Genomic DNA, 24287 nt, shown 5'->3' with positions numbered 1-24287 from the left:
TATTTAAATGCAGATCGCAAAAGCAAGCCTGTAGACATATTTGCCATTGGATTTGAAGAAATGGTGGAGTTAAATGCAGGAAACATTGTGAATGCCAGGTAGGTGATAAAATCTATACAGTACTAGTTTAGTTGATAATGACATTTTTTGAGAAAAGTGTTATTTAAAATTTTTTTCTCCTGTTTTGTAATGGTTGGGATTAGTCTGGATTAATTTTTGACTGTATTCCAGTTCTCTCTGCCAGTTTCTGTGCCAGGATTGCAGACTTCATCTCTGCTTTCCCTAACATGATCACTTAGATCATGTATAATGTAATCTGAAGGATCCAAACAGTCAGTACTTGACTATATGTTGATTGCACCTTCAGCAGCCCCTCAACTTTTTCCTTCATTTAACACTTTGAAGGAATTTACCTCCAATGCTCGTAGTGTTCCGCAGTCTCTGTGCCTTCCTACTGCTGGGAACAGCAAGTCCTGTGAAATTCCTTCCAAAAGCATGTATTGTTGGTATGCCTTTATATAGTGTCTTGCATCAGATTTTGATGTGTATAAAGCAAGGCTTCCTTCCATACTGACAGTTTTCGCTGTCATTCCATGTATTACATGCATATATTATCATGGAGTTTGGATTTTTCACCCCTAGCGGAGTGGGTTATGGAAATATATTTTTACCAGTGGTGGGTGATACCAGCGATGAAGTCTTTATGTGTAGTCCTAGGATCGTATTCACTTTGTCCATTGTTTTGTCTGCCTGTTTTGCATGTTTTCTGGTGTTTAGCAAGCTTTAACTCACTGGAAAAAGCATCTAAAGCCTATAACACTGTTAGCCTTTGCACAGGCTTTTGTCTTGAGGACAAAGTGGCAGTTTGTCATCCCCTAATTTCATGCTATGTCTGGTTAATGCTGTTTCCAGGTCTGATATTTTTAATTTATATGCAGTGCTAGCTCTGAAAACCATAGTCTATTAGGTCTCCAAGGAAGTTTCTTCTTGATCTAAGACCATGGACATCTCTGTTTTCCAATATTGACTGAGCTCTAGGCTAGGAAGTAACTCCCTAGAAAAATTCTTAGGTTTTGCTCCTCTAGTCTAGCCTCAGAAATATAGGAAAGATAGCCTTGGCTCCTAACATTGTCTGTGATGTTGAGAAAAGTGAGGCAGCATCTTATGAGGCTGAATTTGAAATGATAATATCATGACAGTCTATAGCCTGTGTCTCTGCTAGGAGGCATTTGAGCACCATTCACAACTTGGCTTTTACTTACTACCCCAAGGTTTAGTTAAGGTTATTGTATGAAGTTTCTAAACTGTTGATCTAGTTGAATATACGTGCTTAATTTGATTTATTTTAAAACTGGCATTTTTAATCTCACTGCTAGCACAACCAATCAGAAGCTCTGGGCTGCTGAACTGCAGAAGACTATATCAAGAGATTACAAGTATGTGCTGCTGGCTTCTGAGCAGTTGGTGGGCGTCTGCCTTTTTGTGTTCATCAGGCCCCAGCATGCTCCTTTTATCAGGTCAGTGAACACACAGCTGTGCCCAAGTTGGGTCACCTTCAGTTTGCTTTGTATTGCAAGCTAACATTCAAGTGTACTAAGAAGCATATGGGGCTCTAAAAGAGCTGTTCCATCTTCTGGGAACTAGTTCCTTAAATTCTTTTACCGTAGTTTTTAAATGCCTCATCAGTTGCCAAGAAAGCTTGAAAAACTGAAGTGTTATATTGTTACCTACTCAATAGCTGTTGGCATTTATTTAAAATAGCCCAGTGACCTGACTGCTGAAAGAACAATGTGAAAATGTTCTCTTACCAACATAATGTCATATTCAGACATACTTAAAGCTGTTAACTTCTGTGCCATTGTATTTGAAGGTTTAATAGCTGTTTAACTCTTTTAGGGATGTTGCTGTTGATACTGTAAAGACTGGCATGGGAGGAGCCACTGGTAATAAAGGTGCAGTAGCAATTCGGATGTTGTTTCATACATCCAGTCTTTGCTTTGTCTGCAGTCATTTTGCTGCAGGGCAATCACAAGTTAAAGAGAGAAATGAAGACTTCGTAGAAATAGCTCGCAAGCTCAGTTTTCCAATGGTAAGCAACAGTGTTCAAATTCCGTAACAAATGAGAAGTTAAACCCTTTGAGCTCCAGCAGTGTCACCCAAAAGCTCTATTTATTTTCTTCCCCTCCCCAGATTCCTGTGGAAATCAAATTTCCTTGGGTTAGAGGACTCAGAGATAAATAAGTTCCTACAATTTTTATTAAAATAGATGATTGCAGAAAGAATAGACCTTTCCAGTGCAATGACCGATAGAGATGATGAAGCACGAATTCACTTGCATTAGGCATCAAGGATTTAGCATAGGAAAGAGACCTTATAGATTCCTGACATGCAGTAGAACTTTTGTAAGCACTGGTGTTAATCAACTATGACCAAAAAAATGGGAAACAGCACTATTTTCAGTACACAATAATGATTTTTGCTAACTCATTTTAACTGCTTGTTTACTCATTTTTGTCAAGTTGGATTTTACAGTTCTGTACCGTATTCTCATAAAGGATTGTCAAACACCAAGTAAATACTTGATAATTTTATCAGTGCAACAAAATGCTTCCTTGAGACTGAAAGCTGTCTTAAATTTTGTAGTCAAACTGTCCTTTGTTAGTTTCTATGGCACTGTGCAGGAGTCTGACATCTTATTTTACAGGGTTTTTTAATTTCTAAATTTGTCCCCATGGTCATGTTTCAGTTTTTCTTGAAAGTACTGTATTCTTACGGTCCCCAGAAACAGTTTCCTAAATGCTGCTTTTTTTAATCTGCCGGTGTATCTGCTTTGATTTACTTAAGGGCAATGGAAAAATCAAAACAGAGGGAAGTAAAAGTTCTCACTTCAAAACCCTAGGCTTTGTTTAAACTAACAGAGCCCTTCTGTCTCTCCCTAGCCATGAAAAATGTCTATAACTGAAAAGCCTTCAATTACATCTGAACAATAAAGCCCTCGATTTGCAGTTTGTCAGGATATTGTGCCACAAGATCCCAGGGCAGTGTTTTGTTCTCCTTTGTAACCTCTTTGTGACACAGGTAGCAGTCATCACCTTAGAGCAGACTTCTAAAATAGGAGTAGAAAGATAAAGAATTTTAGAATCCAATTCAGATGATTCATGTTTCTTTAGAAATGCAAATCACATAAGAAATGTTACTTCTTCTTTCTTATTCTATATGTGTGAATACCATACAGTTAGCTATGTTGTTCTAACCATATGAACACTAAATACTAACATGTATTTCAGTTGTCCTCATCAGCTAGAAATGATGCGTATTTTACAGTTAAAAACTGAACTTCTGCACCTGGAAGTAGTAAATTTGTCACTTGATTGTTTTTAATGTCATTGTGTGCTTCTGTTTTACAGGGAAGGATGCTCTTTTCCCATGACTATATCTTTTGGTGTGGTGACTTTAATTATCGAATAGATATTCCAAATGAGGAGGTTAAGGACCTAATACGACAACAGAACTGGGATCCCCTTATAGCAGGAGACCAACTTATCAATCAGAAAAATTCTGGACAGGTATCTTAAAAATGTTACCGCACTTAAGAATGCTTTATTTTTCTTTTGGCTTTAGCAATTTTCTGTGGTGCTTCTGTAAATCTATGTCCTCAAGCATGTTTTACTTCCCACTTTCGTCCAGGTAGTAGTATGGAAGGGTGAGACATAGCAACATTTAGTAACTTACTGGTAGCAACTGACCTGAAGAGGCAGTGACACAAATACAGTGACTAGCTGGAAAAAAAGGAAACTCTATCATCTTTTTAGAACATTGTGTTGGAGTTTACTAATTATAATATTTTTCTTTTTATCAGGTGCAACTATTTAAAAAATATTTATAGAAGTTCTTTTGGTAATGTTATTGTTTACTTTAAATTGCTGCAGTAATAGGTCTAATGCTGTTACTGTCATGCTGTTGGAAAAAGGAATAGTCCAAACAGTAGCCTTTTTACTTACAAAGAAAAGGAGTAGGGAATAACAAAGTCTGAAGACAGCTTCAGATTTTAGATTTTTAGGGTTTCTTGGGAGGCAGCACGTAGCAATTGAAGGAATATTTGTAATGAATCAAATTTTGTGTGAAAGCATGTATTCCTTCTTTCCAGCTTTATATGGGAATGCTGTAGATGGTAAAATGAGAGACAATCCTCTGTTGTTAGTTTTGTCTGCTTGCCAGCACTTTGATCGTAAGCAGTGTTTTTTCTGAATTAGAGTTCTCTTCCATTTGTGCTAGTGTCTTGTGCACCAGAACAGGAGGAAAAACACTTGATAGTTTTTAATTATTTTTTTCTATAGCCCAGTTCCTAGAGAAAAAGAGACTTAAGTTCAAATGGGCAGACAGCATGATTGTCTGTTAATTCAACGAAAACAAGAGCGGTGTAGAGGTCTTGAGGACACTTACAGCAGTTATAAAGGTGGGAAGATCTACGGAAACTACCAGAATATGAAAAAGACTTAAAATAGTCTCCTGGCTGGGGAGAAGAAGAGGTAGTATTGCACTGTTGGGGTAATATTCCATTGTTTGGAAGTGTCTGCCTGGGCAGCAGGGGGTATCAGCTGGCTAGCAAGGGTAGCTCCACGGTTGTTGCATGTGGCTGTTAACTGGTGTATCTGCTGTTCAGGAAAGACATTTACATAGCAACTTTCTCTGTAGAAGTAGGTTAAGAAATAATTACCAAAGGCAAAGAAATTAATAAATTGTCTCAGATTTTGCGGATCTTCTGACATTCCGACATTGATCTTCTGACATTGATTTTTAAATTGACTGGATTCCAATTTATATTTCCAACAAGAAAAGCAGGCTAACCTGTCATTTGATGCAGACTTGACTGTAAGATCTAAGTTAGATTTATATTTTACAGATCTCTGATGTGAAGTAAAACTGCCCATACAAGATTAAACTCAAGACTGGAGCTGGTTAAGTTAACTAAAGGGTTTTAGCTTATGTCTAGTTTAAACACTTAAGGAGTGAGCGAGCAAATCTCCTGGCCTTCTAGGGTCTTGTGTCAGCTGGCTGTATCTGTTTACGTTGCAAAGTACCTAACAGATTTTTTTATTCCTTTCAATTGACTCTGTATCTCTAAATGCCATACGTACTCTTGGCAGGTAATTTCACATAATACCTCTTTGTATTCTGTTTTCCTATTCACTTGAGAAGAAATGGTGATATTATCTCTCTAATCTTTCAGTTCATATTGAATGTATTAAGGACTCTCTATTTTTCTTTTTTCTTTTTTTTTTTTTTTCTTCCTTAACTCCTATTTATTGGTGGGGCATCTTGTGTCAATTTGGGGGAATGCTTTGCACATTCGCATAGGTACATAAAAGATAAACCTTAATTCCCAACTTTTGCTGACACATGAGCAACTAACCAGCTAATTAAAGTGCTGTGAACAGCATCTGTGTTCTGGGTGACCTCAAGTTCTGAATGACATTGGAGGAACAGTAGGTTGCTCATGAGCCTGGGTTTAAAGATAAAAATGTTGACATACTTTTGTTTAATGATGATCTGTCTGGGTCACTATTTAGTCTTAGTGGCAAATGTAGAAAGTTTTCAGCAGATAAATTTTGGAGAAGGATTCATATTATCAAATGACTTTTTTTTTTTTTTTTTGAGATGTGTATAGAGGGTTTTCACTGTTAGAAAAGAGAATTCTGATTAGTTTCAAGCTGTTTCCCATCTGTTTCTGTCTTCTGGCATGACACATAACTGCTTTGTTTCTTACAGATTTTTAGGGGATTTTTGGAAGGGAAAATAAATTTTGCTCCTACGTACAAATATGATCTGTTTTCTGATGACTATGACACCAGCGAAAAATGTCGCACACCAGCATGGACAGATCGTATTCTTTGGAGAAGAAGAAAATGGCCTTTTGACCGCTCAGGTTTGAGTGCTTCCTTAAATTGTTTAAAATATTCTTTTAACTGGCTTATAGAATCTATTTAGTGACATTCACAGTGACAGTGATTCTGAGCTTCTATCCCTGACTTTGTATGAGACAGAAAGCTTATAATAGCATCTGCAATAAATGCAGTGACACTGAACAGGAGGATCAAGAATCAGATACCAGTTACTGGTATTTCAGTAGTTCAAAAGGAACTTCTATTTTTTTTCTGTAAAACACTTGGTTTTGGTTTACTTTCTTTTTTATCTTTTTACAAATAGCTTATTTTTAAAAGCATATTCTTGCAATCACTGTGTTTTTCCCCTTTTGTTTTCATTAATACTGAATGTAGCTGAAGACCTGGATCTTCTGAATGCTAGTTTTCATGATGACAGTAATGTCCCTTATACATGGAATCCTGGTACTTTGTTGCACTACGGAAGAGCAGAGCTGAAGACATCTGATCATAGGTTTCAGTTTTATTTTATACATTACTTCCTAATCATTGAAGATTTAATATGCATGTTACATATTTTGTTGCTCAGATACTCTGCTTACAGGTTTTTCTCGTGTATTTTTTCCCAAGGCCTGTGGTTGCATTGATTGACATAGACATATTTGAAATTGAAGCAGAAGAGAGACAAAAAGTTTATAAGGAGGTGATTGCAATGCAAGGACCACCTGATGGTACTGTAATGGTCTCCATCAGAAGTTCTTCAGCAGAAGAAAACTATTTTGATGATAACTTGATTGATGATCTTCTTCAAAAATTTGCAAGCTATGGTGAAGTTATACTTATAAGGTTAAAAAGACTTTTTACATTTAATCTCTATTCCTCTTCATTGTTCCCATCTATTTCCTGAATAAAGTTACTTTCTTAGTGGGCATTTCAGTTATGATCTGCTTTATTTTTAACATTTAGATTTCAACTTTAATGTCTTTACAGTTGAAAATTAGTTTTACATACCTGTATGTGTCTCTGCTTTCAGACTTAATTTTTCCAGATACTCTTTATTTTTGAGATAGAGTATCATACTGACTTTGTCAGAAATCAGTCAGAGTTAAAATTTGTTATTTATGTAATTTTCTACAAATTTCGTATTCTAAAACTAGTTCGTAGTTTTAGATGAACTGAAGATGAGAGGATCCCTGTGAATGTTGCATTTTCACTAAGCTGTTAATTGAACTATAAGTGTTTTGGTATTTTGTGGTATTTTGTTTGGGGTTTGGGGGGGTTATTTTGTTTTGGTTTTTTTTCAGAAGACTAGGAGCATAGTCCCAAGTCCATAATGCGATGTAACGTGGAACACCTAATTCAAATATCTAACCTGTAGCCACACAATTACTATTGAATGTGTAACTGTAGTCACATAATTTTTAAGAGAACAATGCTTTCGCTGTGTGATATTTACCTGGTTCTCTTTTGCCTTTTTTTTGTTGTTGTTGCAAGGATACATTCAGTTAAAACTTATTAGCCAATTATACATATTTTAATGAACTTAAAAAAAGAATTCTTCTCCATCAAGTGAAACATTGAAAACCCTTTAAGATAAGAGGCTTCAAAAGTTGGTAGGTAGGATAAAATATTTTAATTATTCTTTCTGATGGACTTTGCAGGTTTGTGGAAGACAAGATGTGGGTAACATTTTTGGAAGGAAGCTCTGCTTTGAATGTTATGAATTTGAATGGTACTGAGGTAATGTAAAAATTACTGAACTTTCATATAGCAAGATAAAATCCAATTTTTTAAAGAATACTTGGGTAGGTTGTGGGTTTTGTTTGTTTGTTTGCTTTTAATTCTTAAAAGTTTTTCATGTTCCATACTAGACTGTTGCATCTAATCTTATTTTTTTTTACTTTTGATAGCCATATAGCATTATGTTGAGTTTCAAAAGCCAGCTGAGAGAAGTACCAAACTTAATTTATTTTTAGGAGGAGGACTGTTGGAGAAAGGAAGATCCCTTATTGAGTGGCATCTTCTTCAAATGAGGGACTTTTAATTGGTTGTTGTTTTTTTAATGATTTAAAAAGCAGAGTTTTTACCTTGTTTGTAGTGTGAACCAGTTTATCATATTTATAGCCTGCAATTATTTAAAATTCAGCACTCATGTACTGCAATCACTTAAAAATGTCAAAATTTCAGCTCTCATTGACTTTTGTAGGGCCAGTATTTAATATTTGTAAAAATTTTAATTTTCATGTTCAAATTTTTGCTGATCTGTGTTCCTGTTAAGACTTAGATTCTGTAATGTGATGTTTGCGGATGGATCCTTGCATCTGCTGAGAGTTTCACTGACAGTCCATGCAGGATAGGGGCTCAGTGTCATGTGTCAGTTTGCAGAATGAAGGCCTGCTGTTTTATCAGTCTCTAAAAATGACTTTATTAATGTAGTTTATAAGCAAGTCTGTTTTTCTTTACAAAGAGTAGTGTTTCTGTCGGAGTAAAGAAACCAGAAGCTTTCCTGTTAACTGAAAAGGAAAATCTTATGAGACAGGTTGTTAGTTTTTCCTAGAAAAATATTAAATAGTTGTTATTAACAGTTTAAACTACATAAATGTACTTAATTACCAAAATGAAGTGGAAAGCATGTTTTTTTTGTGACGTGTCACTGTCATTGTTTAGTCCTAGAAATTCTGATAACCTTATTTGTGATATTTTCAGTAATTTTTTTTTTTGCTTTTTAAATCTAGAATGCTGAATTTTAATGTTCCTACTCTTAACAATTTCTGTTTTGTGCACACCTTTTTTACAATTCAGCTACTAGGAAGGATTATAAACATAAGCTTGAAAAATCCAGATTGGATCAGAAGTTTAGAAGATGAAATGAATTTAGAGAAGATTAATATTGGGCTGCCTTCATCAACAAGCTCCACTTTGCTTTGTGAAGATGCTGAGGTTACTGCAGACTATGATATGGAAGGTTTGTTGAAATAAAGTATTCCTCATTTTGAAATGCTTACAGTCCTAAATAATGCGGTTAATTTAATGCATACATGAATACTTTAACAAGTTTATGCCCATCTAAAATATAAATTGAAATCCCGTTACATCCAACAGTATCTTGACAACTTGTTGAGCAGTGTCAGTTTGCCCTTTATCTCTAGGTTTTACTAATTGGGTGACATTCTCTTTATTCTTCTCACTTTATCCTGTGACCTACCCTCTCAGGGTTACTTCATTCAGGCAACTTTTACTGTTGATGGAGACACCCTATAAGCAGGATATACACAACTTCAGAGTGCAAAGCAATTACTTTTTTGCCAATACACATAATAGATTAATAGGACTAATGAACTCCCATGCTAACCATTGATATGCTTACCACCCCCAAGAAGACACCTAGTGAGCCTTTGACAGGCAGGCAAATACAAGTCGGGCAAGGAAACCTTCAGGCTCTGTTGCTCCTTGGAACAGGCTGATCGTCAGCACTGATGAGTTGCTGTTTTCCGGTTCCCCGTTTTTTGTCAGTTTTGGTTTTTCCCTGAAGGGTTTTTATATCTTTTTATGTCATACTTTTCTAGCAGAATTCTCAAGCTGCTGGGTATCACTGTTGCAGCAATTGTGCCTCTGCATTTTTGCTTTTCTTTAACTTGCATGTTTCTAATCTATGTACTTTGTCACAGCTTATTTTTTAATCTATTAATTAATTTTTATGAAAGGTCTGCTTCACTCTCTTCTCTACATTAAAATATATTCTTCTTATATCCTTGGCAAGTAAAATAGCCGTTTTTCGAACAGCAGCAAAAAAAACCCCCACACCTTTCGGGCTGACACTTCCTGTGTGTATTGCATTTCCATATGTATTTTACAGGGTCGTTTTTTTGTTATTTCTTGAACAGATGTACTTTCTAGATGTAGTCATTGCTTCTGTATTGATTTATTCTAAGTTTGAGTAGTTCATTTGCTTTGAATTTCTATCCAAGCTCCTTAGTGGCAAACGTTACGTTGCAAAAGTTTCAAGAAAAGAGATGGCAGCTATGTATACTGGAAAGAGTAGACTAAGGGGTTTTTTGTAAAGGTATTTCATAAAGGAAGATATGTTTTGGTAAAGGTAGAGATATGGGAAATCTGTATGAAAAGTTGGAATTTGCATTAGTCTTGGTGTCATATTTCATCTGATTTCCAATGCAGGTAGGAAAGAGGACTTTAACAGTTCAGACGCCTGTATGATTGGTTGATTTTATTAATAGTCCTACGTGAAATGGTGTGATTCCCTTAAAATGTGACATCTCAAATCCCACAAGACTCTTAAATCAAGAACTAATATCTAATTAGCAGCCTGGTTACTCTGTTACTGCTGAACAGTGCAGAGTTGAAGATGGAACTTCTGTAGAACACTGTGTGTCGTTTATGTACCTGAGGAGACAGAAGCCTAGAAGTTATGGAAGAAAGGATTACTGTGGTCTTATTGGAGGTGATGGGATAATTGTCTATTTTAGGCATTTTGAGTATCAACATACAAATATTCTAAATTGGCAGTTTACTTTTCAAAGGCATGTCCATGTTGAACCTTTTTTTTTTTTAAACATTCCACCTTTCCAAACAGAAGGTATTACAAATAGCAGATATCTTGAAATCCCCTGCCCAGCCTTCTGAAGGATGATAAGTGAAGCTTGCCATCTATTGCAAACCAGGGAAATAATTTTTGCAAAGGTGGTCTTTGTTGTCCTGGTTTCGGCTGGGATAGGGTTAATTTTCTTCATAGTAGCTGGTATAGTGCTGTGTTTTGGATTTAGTATGAGAATAATGTTGATAACATGCTGATGTTTGAGTTGTTGCTAAGTAATGTTTACACTAGTGAAGGACTTTTCAGCTCCCCATGCTCTGCCAGGTGCACAAGAAACTGGGAGGGGGCACAGCCAAGATAGTTGATCCAAACTGGCCAAAGGGCTATTCCATACCATATGACATTATGCTCAGTATGTAAACCGGGGGGAGTTGGCCGGGGAGTAGCAGTTGCTGCCTGGAGACTGGCTGGGTGTTGGTCAGTGGGTGGTGAGCGGTTGCATCACTTGTTCCCCCCCCCCCCCCCCAGTTTTGTTCCTCTCTCACTCTCTCTTTTGTTGTTCTCTATTATTATTGTTGTTGTTATATTTTTTCTTTTTCCCAATTATTAAACTGTTCTTATCTCAACCCACAAGTTTTCTTACTTTTGCTCTTCCGATTCTCTCCCCCATCCCACCGGGAGCGGAGGGTGAGCAGGTGGCTGGGTGGTGCTTAGTTGCTGACTGAAGCTAAGCCATGACATTTGTAAAGCTAATTGTTTCTTAGATTAAGCAACATTACAGTTGCTATGTTATTATAATTACCTCTAATAGATATCTATAATATATATTGTGCATTTGGAGTGTTTTCAACTGGTTTGAATACATATGCGTTCTTCATGTGTAATTTTATGATGCAAGAATCATACTTTGGTTGTTGAGCTAATTCCTTGGAACTTGAGGGCTTTTTGCAGAAAATCCCATGCCCAGAATCAGTTTATAATTTCTCAACTTTTTAAAATAAGTAATTATTGTTTCCTTTATTTTACATGCTTTTTCTTTTTTTGGGGTGGGGTTTGCTATTTAGGAGACATTGATGACTATAGTGCTGAAGTAGAAGAAATCCTTCCTCAGCATCTACAGCCAACTTCAAGCTCTGGTCTTGGAACCTCCCCAAGCTCTTCGCCACGTTCCAGTCCCTGTCAATCTCCTACGCTGTCAGATGGACCTACGCTCCCAGTGAGACCGAGCCGAGCACCAACCAAAACTCCTGGACCACCTGTTTCCACACACAGTGTGTATTACATTGCTCGACTGCCTCTGTTACTACTACACAATCTGGCAGCAGATTGTGTGTGGCCCAGTGGTAGAATATTAGCTTATAGATTATTTTTAATAGAGCTTTTAGATTAATATAAAAGGCTATTCTTGTCCTTATCTAGCATTTTACGCATAAATGGCCTTAGGCAAATCACCTCATTCATTGTGTCTTGGTTTTCCTAATGGGCAGTGGAAGAGCTTTGTTTCCTGAGTCTTATTTAGTACACTGTCCACTGATCTACACTGCTGCAAACTACCTAATTTGCTCTAGTTCTTTAGCATTTCATCATGAAAGAGACATCTCAAAAAGTTATGTGATTAATAGGCTAAGTTGATTAGTTTGAAACCTCTGTTCAAAAATTCTGTTGCAATGTGTCAGTATAATCCTAGTTCACTTTAGTCATACTCCTCAAATACAGCCCATTCAGCTGTAATATGTAAGTTGTAATCAGTAGATTTGTAAAGTGGGTGTATAATATGAAAGCTTCTGTTTAAACACAACTTTATTTTAGTGACAAAGTGGACATTTAGAATTAGTGTTTGGAATGGCTTCTAGAACAGTTTATTTCAATGTAATTTGGAGTAACTTTACAAAGACTGCTAAAATGCCTTCTGAATTCCCCTTGTAACATTTTTTTCCAGAGCACTGAGTTCACAGATGAGGGTCAAAATCAAAATTTGGAACTCTGCAATTTGTAGGAATGTTCAGGATTCCATGAAAAGCATATACTGATAAAAGCATATGAGACAAAAATCTTGGTTTAGGAAATCTGCTTCTTTTCACCATTGGGTTATTCCTCTTGTTTTCCCTCTCTCAAAAACTTCTGTGTCATTGTTTCCAGGGCTGGGGACTGACTGTCCTCTTTGTGAAAATAACGTACTATTAGAAAAGCTCTACTGTGATTAGAATGTACAAATGATTAATTGTTGCATGGTTTTCTGTCACGTTCTTCAGCTGAATTTCAGCTTGGTAGCCAGCAGAAAGAGTCTTCTCAGAGCTTGGAGCCTAAGCGTCCTCCACCACCTCGCCCTGTTGCTCCTCCTGCACGCCCCGCTCCACCGCAGAGGCCGCCTCCACCATCAGGTAATGTGGTGACGTATATCAGATGGTCAGGAATATTTTGTTTCAAGTCTGTGAGATGAACTTTGAAGTCCACACCCAAATTACATATTGTATTGTTGGTCTGGGGCTCAATGGAACATACCATTTTTTCACTAAAATGTTTAGCTTGTACATTTAATAGGAGTAACAGCATGGGAAATAACAACATTTTTCAGTACCATTTAAATATTATTGCCTTTGCTTAGTGAATAAGTTTTAAAATTTTTATAAACTTATTTTCACAGTTTAAAAATGTGGGCTTCCTACAGCCATGTTTACTCAACATATTCATTTTTATAGCATCTTCATTTTTTAAATAAAAGATAAATAATCTTGTGCATTCATTGATTTATATTCCTTTAATTTTGGCATCGGTATGTATGCATTTTATCCTGTCCAAGTTTTTAATGTAGAGTTCATCTGGATCATCTGAAAATGTAAACAATTGAGCACTAAGAGAAACTGGATGTTCAGAAGCATACGGACAACATAGTTTATAACAAACTGACCCTTGTCATTTTTAACTTTCTCATTCTTTTTCTTCCCTCTTACTGTACTGATATTTTTCATTATTGCTGCATTCATTTCTTAAATACTGTAAGGCGGTAGGAGTCCTGCACCTGCTAGAAAAGAATTTGGAGGTAATGATTTTAATTGTTTTCGCATATGACTACGTAGCAAAACTACTATGGTGGTCTGTTGTGACAATACTTATGATCATGTCCAAAGGTATAAAAATGGGCAATTCTTGAATGTCAATGTAATTTCTTTATCAGGGTTTGTATCCCCCTCTGAATTACATTTGACTTTTCAGTGAAAAAATATTTCTCCAGAAGTTGGTACATTATAGTCAGAGAGATTAAAGTTGTTCCAGGTTTTTATTACTTTGTCCTGGTCAAAATATACCCTGCTAACTTTTCTGTGAAATCAGAAACTAGTCTTTAGTTGTGAAAAGGCTAGCTTTTTTCCTCACAGTCCATGACAAGGAGCATTGTAAAATGGATTGTGATTGTAGCTACTTGCAGTGATTATCCATTAATTAATTGTTCAAGTTGAAACTACTGCTGGTCTGGCCCAGTTTCCCCCAGATAATCACCAGTTAACAGAGAGCTCCAAATCACTGAGGTCTATTTGTCTCTAAGCTGAACACTGCAGATGGGTAGTTTATTTTCTGTTTCCGAGTCTGAAATGTGCTCCTAGAGACATGAAGCGTCCCCCATAGCTCTTGGAACTAGCGTGTACTTCAGAAACACAAACTTAGCAAAGGAATTTATTCCATTACTTTGAAGGCACTTGAGAGCTGCAGGTCTTTGCAAAGTACCAAAATCCTGAAATAATTCTCCCCTAATTCCTTCCCTTTTGATAATGCTGAGGGCCTTATCACCCTTCAGGCTAGTTTTGTTTTTTTCTAGCTTGATCTGGTTTTGCATGTAATAACAACTCACACGTTCTCAGAAGCACTTCTTGAAACTAATCTTTGTCCTTCTTTGTCACACGCTTCATAGTTGAGCTTAAATCAGCTCATTAATACATGGGATGGAGTGAGAATAGTTAGTGGCTCTGAAATACTTTCTTAATGGCTTTTCAGACACTGCCACTCAGTAGGAAAGATGTTTTTTTGAGAAAATAATTCAAAAGTTTTGAGCAATCTCAGAAAATAAGTAAGCTATTTTACATAGAATATAAGTATCAGCTAACTTATTCTGATGTCAGGTGGAGATGTGCCTGGCTCTTAGATACAGTTGAGGGGAGGAGGTTATTATGCCAAAGGCATAATATTTCAAATTAGTTAAAATGCTTAAGTTTTAGAAAATAGCCACTTTATACATGATGTGCAATGTATGCAAGATTTAATTCATTGTACTAGTTAGTCCTATATAGTTTTATGTGCACTGACACAATCCCGTTTGCCTAGTTTGCCTCAATTGTGCAAAGACTAGCCTTCTTTTTTTTACCCTCTTTCCCAAAATAGCTTTCCATAAAGAATTGTAACTTGCATAAAACTTCCTTTTTATGCAATCTTTGAAAATAAATTGTAGTATATTTTTTTCATATATTATTCTGACCTAAAGCTGATCCCACTTTTTCTATCCTCTTCATTTTCCACTCATGGCATACATTTATAAGGCATAATGCTTTACTTTTCAGCGGTACCTGAGCTCAGCTCTGAGCAAGCTAGCACAGGACTGGAAGCAGTATAAATGTCATAGTCTGTTACTATGTTTGGGGAAACGGCATCTGTTTCTCTTACCTGGAATGAAGGCTCTTAGAGCATTGTGAAAATATCCCTGTGTACTGTATAAGTGTTTCAAACTTTGTTTTTAGACTCCTGTAGTGCATGCAAAGAGACATTGATCGTGTCTTTAAAATGTGCATTTTAAATGTTACTTTTTTTTTTTTGCTCATGTGTTTTAACCTTTTTTTCCTGAGTGCTTCACTCCCCTCAATGTCCATAACATTTCTTCTAATGGCTCAGTATGCTTTGAAGATGGGAGCAGGATTTGGGCACCTAAGTTTTTCATTTTTTTTAGAGTTTGGTCATATTTTACATCAGAAGTAACTCAGAATTCAAGGAAACAAGGCTATGTACTCATTGCAGGGGTTTGCAAAGTGTAGACTTTTCGCCTGCTAATACGAAAGATTTCCACTGAGGATTTTATAAGCTCTCAGTTGTTTATAGTTAAAAATTAAAATGTTGCACTCTGTTTACCCATTTTTTTTTTAAATACATTACAGAGTAAATTCTTACAGAACATTAAAAATTATAAAGGCTGCTAATTGTCAATTACTTGAAGTTAAAAAATAACATTTGTTTTGGTTTTTTTTTCCTTTAATAATATTAGTCAGACTTTTCCTCATTAATGCAGGAAAGGCTTATAGTTGTTTTTTATTGTTGGTTTAAACTGTTAAAATGGGGTTAAGATTGAGAGAATGCACAGTATTTTCAGTATATGCAATAATTTGGGTAAAATGCATTACATTTTCACTGTGATTATCCTCCAAATAAATAAAATAAACCTAGAAAATACAGTAATAAAGTTGAGATTAAAAGAAGTGCAAGTATGTTAAGCTATGAAAATACATGCACCCAAGCAGCAAGTACTTGTTAGTATACACTGATACTTAGAGTCACACATTAAACATAGCCTTGCAAGAACCATTCAACATCTTTAGTTTTCCCCTGTAGCTTTTTTTTTTTTTTTTTTTTGCAGAGCAGAGTTCAGGTTGTTTGGGTGCATTAGGGTATGGCAGTCATTTTGAAAAAGTTTTTTCTGTTGTCTTTTTTTGGTTTTGGTTTTTTTAAATACGGGGAAGAGCACCTTTCTTGTTTTCTTGCTGAAGAAGGAATGTTCAGTAATGGAAGAAACAAGAAGCCTTAATGCTAAAACAGTAAATGCATTGTTCAAATGTAGGCAAATGGTCTAGATTTCATATATATATACATACACACACACACACACACACACACATATGCATATATATGTACATTTTACTTTACAAGAAGTTGCTTTATTGTCCATTAAGCTAATGTGTAAATGTAATCTTTGCAAAACATGCAGTTCTGTCAGGACATAAGTTACAGGTTGTTTCTGTATAAATCCAACCCCTTTCCTTAAAATACTATTTAAAACAAGTATGTGATATCTTTACTTGCAAAATAGTGTTTCAAACTGCAATAGAGATTTCAAGCTATATACAGACTACAGTAACAGTTTAAAATGATACCCAAACATGTGTTTCAGGTTCAGATGTACATTTTTCCCTATCCTTAAGTTTAAAATCTTCCTATAATGCCAATTGTGATAGCACTATAATTTTGCTTTATCACTGTTGAAGAGTATTATTAGTAAGTGAAATGTGGGGTATTTGGCCTTTATGCCCTTTCTCTCCCATATATTGAATATTTTTAAATTTGCAAAACCTTTTAAAACCCTCAAGCACAAAAGTCTTCCTCTGTATGGTGCACCAACATAGGAACATGTCTATGTGCTATGGTCAAAGAGGTTCTCTGCCTTCCTTCTCCCGAAAGGAGTTGACTTTATTAACCATCTTGCATAAAACGAGATTTGCTTAACAAGAGCATCCTGAAAATACCTATTCAAAGTATGGGCTGAGTTGAGCTTTGGGAGGGGAAAGTGCAGAAGATCTGTGAAATTAACAGGCTAGTTCCCTGCTCTTGGAGAGGTTTTATTGTGTCCATTTCCATTAATACTCTGAGATGAAGTGTTAGCTTTATGTCTCTGTAACCAGAGAGGGTTCAGAGGAGTGTCCTGTACTCTGCTGGGCTGCTCTCCACCTCCCTTTATTTTCCTCCAGTTAGCAGGCAGGCTTTCTCATAGCCTATGGGTTACCACTTTCTTCTCTCCCCCAGGATTCCTCTGGGTTGCATGGCAGAAGGACAGAGCTAGTATCTGAAAGCAATGAAATGTTCTCAGGCAGTGCTCTCCTCCTGTGCCCCCTCCTTACAAATGCTCTCTGTTCATCCCTCCTCAGTGCTGCTTCTCTTGCAGAGAAGTTCACTGTCAGAAACTTTTGCAATGGAAATCTAATGTTAATTGGCAGAGCCTGGGTCTCACCCAGAATATATAACATATGCTAGTATTTAACATCTTTGAACCAGATGTTCAGCAAAACCAGAGATCTGACATCTCTGGAGATAATCACATACCAGCCTCATCTGCAACCTTCACTCTTCCTACTCTGAGTGACACCTCCACCCATATCTGACAAAATTCACAGCACTCTTTCCAGATCATAGAGAGCTCCTGAGCAGATACCACACATTGGCACATGATGAGAAAGCATGAGGCTGTGTCATCGCTAAGGCAAAAGTTGCTTTTAAGGTAGGCTTCTTGAACACTGGCTCCCTTTCCTCCCTTGTACTTGAGCCACTCCAGAGTTGCCAGATATTACTGTTACTTTTTCCTATGCGCATGCCTTAAGGATTTCTCCGTGCATACCATCTAGTGTTATCTATGTCCTACCATGTTTTTACCATACAGTTTTATGGACCCAGTATATGCTTGATCATATTGCAGAAATAAAATAATTCAGCATGGTTATGCATGATTGAAAATCTTCTTTCTCTCAATCTGAACTGTAACATTTATTGCACACAGAGTGCTGCTTGGAGATAACTTAATGATACAATTCTGTAGGATACAATACCTTATATAAAGTGGGAAACTTATTTCTTCCATAAAATTGCTTATTCAAATGTAGTCTTGGGAGAAACATACTACGTAGTATTCTCCTAAATTACAGGAAGCAGACTTAATGTTGCAGGTTATAGCTGATGTACCTGTTTATTTTCAAGTGTTTGAGTATAGGTATGTGCTCTGCTTTAGAAGAGTTTCAAGACTGACATTTAATATCACTGAATTTACAAAAGTTTGTAGAAAGTGAATACTGAAGAAATGAAATTCTCTTTCAACTGTAATGTAAAATTGAAATCATAGCATGTTTCTAAACATGATCATACTTGCTGACCTCTGATTCGTATCAGTCTGGTTTTGCCATGCTGCTACAAACAGTTATCTCCTACAAGTAACTACAATCTAGCTAGGCCATTTTTAAATTATGTCAAGCTGTCTTGTGGCAGTGTTCTTTCTGGTTTTACTTTCTCAATCTACTGCTTTTCTTATGCAATGTACAGCTTCTCTTCTTTCTCTGAAAAGGTCTTGGAGCTCCTCCCAGTCCTGGGGTAGCTAGGAGAGAAGTAGAAGGTAACATAACAATTTTTGTATTCTAGAAATGGATTTCTAATTTAATACCTGAGTAATATTATTGCCCTTGTGATACTAAAGGTGGTTTCATGAAGGTATTTATTGTGTAGGATCTTCCTTCTTTTATTTAACATAGTTTTCAGACAGACAAGTTGCTTCCTGTTTTTCAGTGATGGTGTGAATTTTTATAGAAGGCAGTCTTAATTTATTAAAAATGAAGTGAAAACTTAGACTGCACTAATCAAGAAGAATGCTTTCAAGGCTGACTCTCAGAGGAAGCTGTAGCTGACTGATTGCTGGAGTAAATACTATACGTGTAACTAAATCAGGAATCTGGGAAGCCTAATTTTTCATAAAGAACTACATATGTTCATATATTTTGAGGAGAGAAACTTCCATTTAAATAATTTAGCCTATAATTTAATATTTTGTCTCTTTCTAAAGAGCACAGTGTAGGTATTTTGATTCTGATACCTAAATGTATGTGACATACATTTATGACAAGCATTTCTCTTGCATTATTCTAGTTGGAGTATGTGCATATAGTGCTGAATGGATCCTGTTTTAGCCATACGAGCAGAGTCATGTTTTTAGGTTTCTTCCTATCCCCTCAGGAATGTGTCCCCTTGTAGCAAATATAGGTATGGCAATAAAAGTCCTAATATAGTCACAGTCAAGATGTCCTCCTGTGTACTACAATTAATTTTGCCTATATTGCTGGTTCATTTTTCTAAATTGGCAAAATCACTATATGCATAGAATAGTTCCAGTTGGAAGGGACCTCTGGCCAGTTATCTAGTCCAACCTCCTCCTCAAAGTAGGGTAAACTGGCACCAGGTTGCTCAAGGTACGAGTTGCATTACTGAGAACTGTACCCAGAAACCCATTCTAACCAGTTCTAAGAAAGCAGGGTTGTCTGACAACTGGAAGCCGATTTGATAAACTAAGTGTCTTATGTACCACAGAGTATTCCTTCCAGTTACTGTACCTGACATGGTGATTTTACCTTCCTGGGAAATAGGCAACAGAAACACAAGCCAGAATCCTAAACCTCTTTGCCTGTTAGAAATTGTGCACTTGTCTGATGTAAAGGTAATTTTTTCATATCTTGCACTTCAAAACTTGAATGTTGCATACAAGGTTGTCATTAGCATCAGCATGTAAATGTTGAGGTTGGTGCTGTAATATATTTATCCCATAAACAAAGAGAGTAGGTTCAGGAACTTTGGTGTAGACCCTGTAGATTGCTGAACCATGTATAATTACAGATGTACTCTTCTGATCGCATGATTTTTTGAATCAGCATGTTACATAAGTTCTTTTTGTTTTAAAGACTGCTGTTAGAATATTTGCAGAGTATACTACAAAAGAAAACAACTTCTAGCACGATTGAGAACGCAGGGTACCTGTACAAGTGGGCGTCTTTAGCTTGCAACAAATAGGTGGTGATGTGACTTAATTTGTAATTAGAAGGGTCAAATTACTTCACATGTGCCATGGGGTAAGAGTGTGCTAAAGTAACAGCTTAGCTGATGGATAGACTTTAATATGTAACAACTTTAAAAAAGTCACTAATGTCTTTTTGCTCCCATTTCCATTAGTGATAATGTACCATTGCCATATAATAGCTGTTTGTAGCTTATCTAACAAAGATAATCTAATTTTTTTTCCATGCTTCAAAGCACAAAAAAGTCCTGGAACACAAAGAAAAGATAACTTAGGTAATACAGATACATGCTTTGTACTAAATATAATACAGAAATAAGTTGATTTTGAAATATGTTCTAAGTCAGTGATCTCTAATATCTGTTCCAGTTCGTAATCAGCCTCCACCTTCAACTGGAATTTCAAGTGCAGGAACTGCTGGATATGGTACAACCAGACCGGTAGGTATTCTGCCTTAAAATAATTTTCCTCCCAAGTTTCAACAGTTTATTACACTGGTGGTGGGTTTTTGTAAGTATTAACAGATGTAAGAAAACGGCAAAATTGACTAGTCATTTTACAGCTTATATGAGTTAATTTCCTCAGCAATTCTTTTCTGTTGACTAAAAACACTTCAGAATATATATACTGGACATGACTTTATTGTTTTGCACTCTATGCAGTCACTTCATAGGCTCCCAAATAATACCACATTTTATGACCACTTTCAAATAACTGGAAAGTGCAAAGTTATTATTTGTATTATATGTTCCTGTTGACTATGTTGCTGATTTGGTACTACAAAATTACTATCGTCTGTGCTGTATATCCTCATGGCAGTTAATTGCTTGCAGGCAGTTAATGTATTATATAGGCAGTTGATGAATTATATTGCTGATTACTTGATATGTAATGGAATCTTGTACCTTGTTTTAAAAATTAATTTTGATAAGGGTCTTCATGTAGAAGTGAAACATTCAACTATTTCAGCAACACATTCAACAAACATTAGTTCTGCATTTCATTCTTTATTTGTGGAACTGAACTGAAGGAACCGAATAAAGGATTTATGGGTGCCTGAACGCTTCACTACAAGCAAGAAATCAAGAGATGGAAGACATCTGCCTTATTTCTCTTAACAGCAGCAAGTAGGAGCCTTGTGTTAGGGAAGCAGAAAGTGTTTTAATAGCTATAGGTGGTCTTAAAGAATTACTAAGAAATGGTATTGTTTGTTGGTAATTCTTTAGACTTTGCAACATATTTCAGAGAGAATTTTTGCAGCAGCATGAAGGACTTTTCTTTCTGTATCTACATCAACCACAGTATTTGTGCTTACTTTGTTCCCTCTGTTCTGGCAGTTCCAGGCTCTTTAACTTAGATCATACCTCTTTATACCTGGACGTTTTATAGACTAAAAAGCAGCAAAAGTTGGCTCTTTCTTATCAGTTTCTTGGTCATTAGAGAACTTTGTTTTCCTTCTCTAAGGCATTTCACTCTTCTCATTGGGATAATATTCACAATGACACTGACAGGATGGAGAACACAGATATGAGTCTTTAGTAAGGCTAAAAAGCATTCTGCTTGCATAAATGTCAGTGGGATAGATACTGATGAGGTTTTTGACCTATCTACAAATATGGCACATCTTCTTTAATGCCATATCTTTCTTTCAGGTAAAGTGATAGACCAGTTGTTGTGAATGAGAGAGTGAAGAAGCCATTAAAATAAAGATGCAGCTAACCACAAGAATTTAAGTTAAATCCATACAAATTTGTTTTATTAAAAAAACAAGAGTTCTTTTCCACCTTTTAAATGAGCAAGAAACAAAAGAACGCTGCCAGCTGTGCAGAGATACCAGAGTTCTTGTAGAGCTTAAAGGAATTGTACCTTACTGGTATTGCCATTTCTATTGTACTCTTGTACAATATTGAAACCACTGAAAACTACTGTTGAAAGCCACCATTGAAATAACTTTTTGCTTATTCGTTTTTCTCAGATATTGATTCTCACAGTGAACAGTTCTTGATCTTTGCACTTCTTTGTTATTTTCCCAGGAATGTAAAATGTCCTCTTCTAAAATTTGGATAAAGAAAACCTGGTATACACAGGAAAGAATGTATTGATTTATCACCATGTGCCTCACTTTTTTTTGTAATCTGGAGCCAGCACAGGATTTGCTATTTCTAAATCAAAATAATTCAATAAAAAAATTGGGCGTACAGAAGACACTCCACCAGTATCTTGGAATTGGCATAATTGCAAGAATTTTTGTTCATATGATCAAGACAGAGAAAAAGTAGTACTGTTCTCTCATGCTGTGCTTCTCAACACCCAGGCTGGACTACAGTTAGAGCTGCTTGCCCATTTCCAGAAAGGACCATGGTACTGCAATTGCCAGCATAATCTGACAAGACAAAGCTGACTGCATCTCTTCTTTTGCAGATGTTGAGATTTTCTTTAAAAAACACCTAAGCAAACAAACAAACAAAAAAACCCACAACAAACCAACCAAACAAATATAATAGAAGGTCTGAAAAAACATCTCCTAAGATCTGCTTGGCTTTTCAAGCCTTAGCTCAATGCTTGTTTGGATTTCCTCACTGACCTTGCTGCTTTCTTTTTTCTCAGTTTGTTTTTTGGGCAGCATTTCATTTCAAGGATTTCAGGACCAGGGACAGTAGCCACGGCGGGAGCCGCTTCCCACTGAGGAATTCAGTCCTGAGGATTCTGTTAGACTTCCTTTCTGTTTCTTTTCTGTTCCTTTTTGATGTATCTTTCTTTTTAAAAATACATTTTGGCATTTAATCCAACCATCCTTCTGCCTGCTTTCAGAATATTCAAAGAAATGACAAAATGCATCTTGGCAATTAAAGGGAAGACGGATATTTCAGAGGTTAGGTGCTTTAAAGCATTTAGAAAGTTGTTAGATGGACTTGGCCAACCATAATGAATCAGATGTTATACAAAGTCTTCGAAGTAGAGTACATACATCTAGTAAAAGTAAGATCGAGGATGATACTTGTTTTGTAGTGGTGAAGTTTCTTTGCTTGTTTTTAAATCATGTTTGTGTAGAGAGTTGTGTAATGGGGTTTGCTCTGAAAACCATTTCTAGAACATCCACTGTTACTAAGATTTTGTCGGAATATACCAAGTACACAAAATTTTAGAGCAAACAAATCTTACACTATCTTGCCTCATGATCTTTTTTTTTTTCCCTTGAAATCGCATTTTTATTCAAACGCTTTACATTCAGCTTTCAAATGTGGTGTTTGTAATTCATTCAGCTTCAGTTGTAATCTAGAATAGTTTCCTATTTCTCTTTAAATACTAATGTAGACTTTTTTCTTTTGTTTTATGAGAGCAATTCCATTCCCAGCATATTAACTTCTATTCCAACAAGTTTGGGAAGACTCCAGCCTTCAGATGAGGCAGAATGTGTGTTTCCTTAATACTGTTTGCCGAGGAACAGGAGTAACTGCTGTACAGTTAGCAAACATAAGTTTCAGAGAAAAGAACTAACCATGGTCTTATGCATATCTTGGACGTTCACTATATAAAATTGACTGTAGTTGTTGTTTGCAAATGACAGGCTATAATTATAGTCTAAAAGGTAGATGGTGTCTACAGTTTGCATTGACAGTGGGTTATCAATGTGTCCTTACGAGATCACCAAATAAAGTAGTTGTTGCTGTTGTTTTTGTTGCTTACAACAATTCACAGACTTAGGTAAAATTAACTTACTAATACTAACAAAATAATAAAGTGTTTCAAACATTGTTGCCCAGGTAAATATTTATATAAAGTTGAAAACTGTTGTAAAAATCCTTTGCTTTGAATTGAACCCTCATAATGTTTTGAGAATATATTCTTTGCTTTTATATGCGCATAAAAAATTAGCTCAGCAACTGTTATCAAAGAATTTATTTTTCAGAGTCCTAATTATCCTGAATCATTTAACAGTAGATGACTACAGATCCAAAATAGAACTAAAATAATTTCTTTTTACTAATTATTATGTCAGACTGTTCCACCTCGAGCTGGAGTTATTAGTGCACCACAAAGCCATGTCCGTCCCCCTGGGGGAAGGCCAGCACCTGAAACTCAAACCAAGCCAGCTGAACCACCAAGGGGTAAGTTTACTTTAGAAGTTAAATACAAATGTCACTATTCAGTCAAGAGGTACTGTCTCTGGTTTGAATGCTTTTTCAACAGATGTCTTCGTTTTTCACTAGAAATTAAGATTCCCGAATGTAGTAACATTTGGCAGTTTCTATTAGTGTTGATCATCCACAAGTATTGTAAA

The 24287-nt window shown here is 36.1% G+C and overlaps 1 protein-coding gene across 5 annotated transcripts in view; it reads left to right on the top strand.

The window, feature by feature from the left end:
- SYNJ1 (synaptojanin 1) overlaps positions 1-24287 on the top strand; it is a 66543-nt gene that overhangs the window by 35657 nt on the left and 6599 nt on the right. For 3 of the 5 annotated variants that reach the window (XM_072845432.1, XM_072845443.1, XM_072845409.1), the window contains exons 14-27: positions 14-98; positions 1377-1517; positions 1897-2089; positions 3408-3566; positions 5770-5926; positions 6279-6396; positions 6513-6728; positions 7544-7622; positions 8685-8847; positions 11499-11705; positions 12687-12815; positions 18512-18559; positions 20375-20445; positions 24006-24114. In XM_072845432.1, coding sequence (XP_072701533.1) covers positions 14-98; positions 1377-1517; positions 1897-2089; positions 3408-3566; positions 5770-5926; positions 6279-6396; positions 6513-6728; positions 7544-7622; positions 8685-8847; positions 11499-11705; positions 12687-12815; positions 18512-18559; positions 20375-20445; positions 24006-24114 — 1875 coding nt within the window. Of the gene's footprint in view, positions 1-13; positions 99-1376; positions 1518-1896; positions 2090-3407; positions 3567-5769; positions 5927-6278; positions 6397-6512; positions 6729-7543; positions 7623-8684; positions 8848-11498; positions 11706-12686; positions 12816-13435; positions 13475-18511; positions 18560-20241; positions 20281-20374; positions 20446-24005; positions 24115-24287 lie in introns of all 5 variants that reach the window. The other 2 variants (XM_072845454.1, XM_072845421.1) reach the window with 2 other exon arrangements.

Source organism: Ciconia boyciana, chromosome 1, assembly GCF_034638445.1.
Source record: "Ciconia boyciana chromosome 1, ASM3463844v1, whole genome shotgun sequence".
NCBI classification, from domain to species: domain Eukaryota; kingdom Metazoa; phylum Chordata; class Aves; order Ciconiiformes; family Ciconiidae; genus Ciconia; species Ciconia boyciana.
This window is presented reverse-complemented; position numbering and strand designations above follow the sequence as displayed.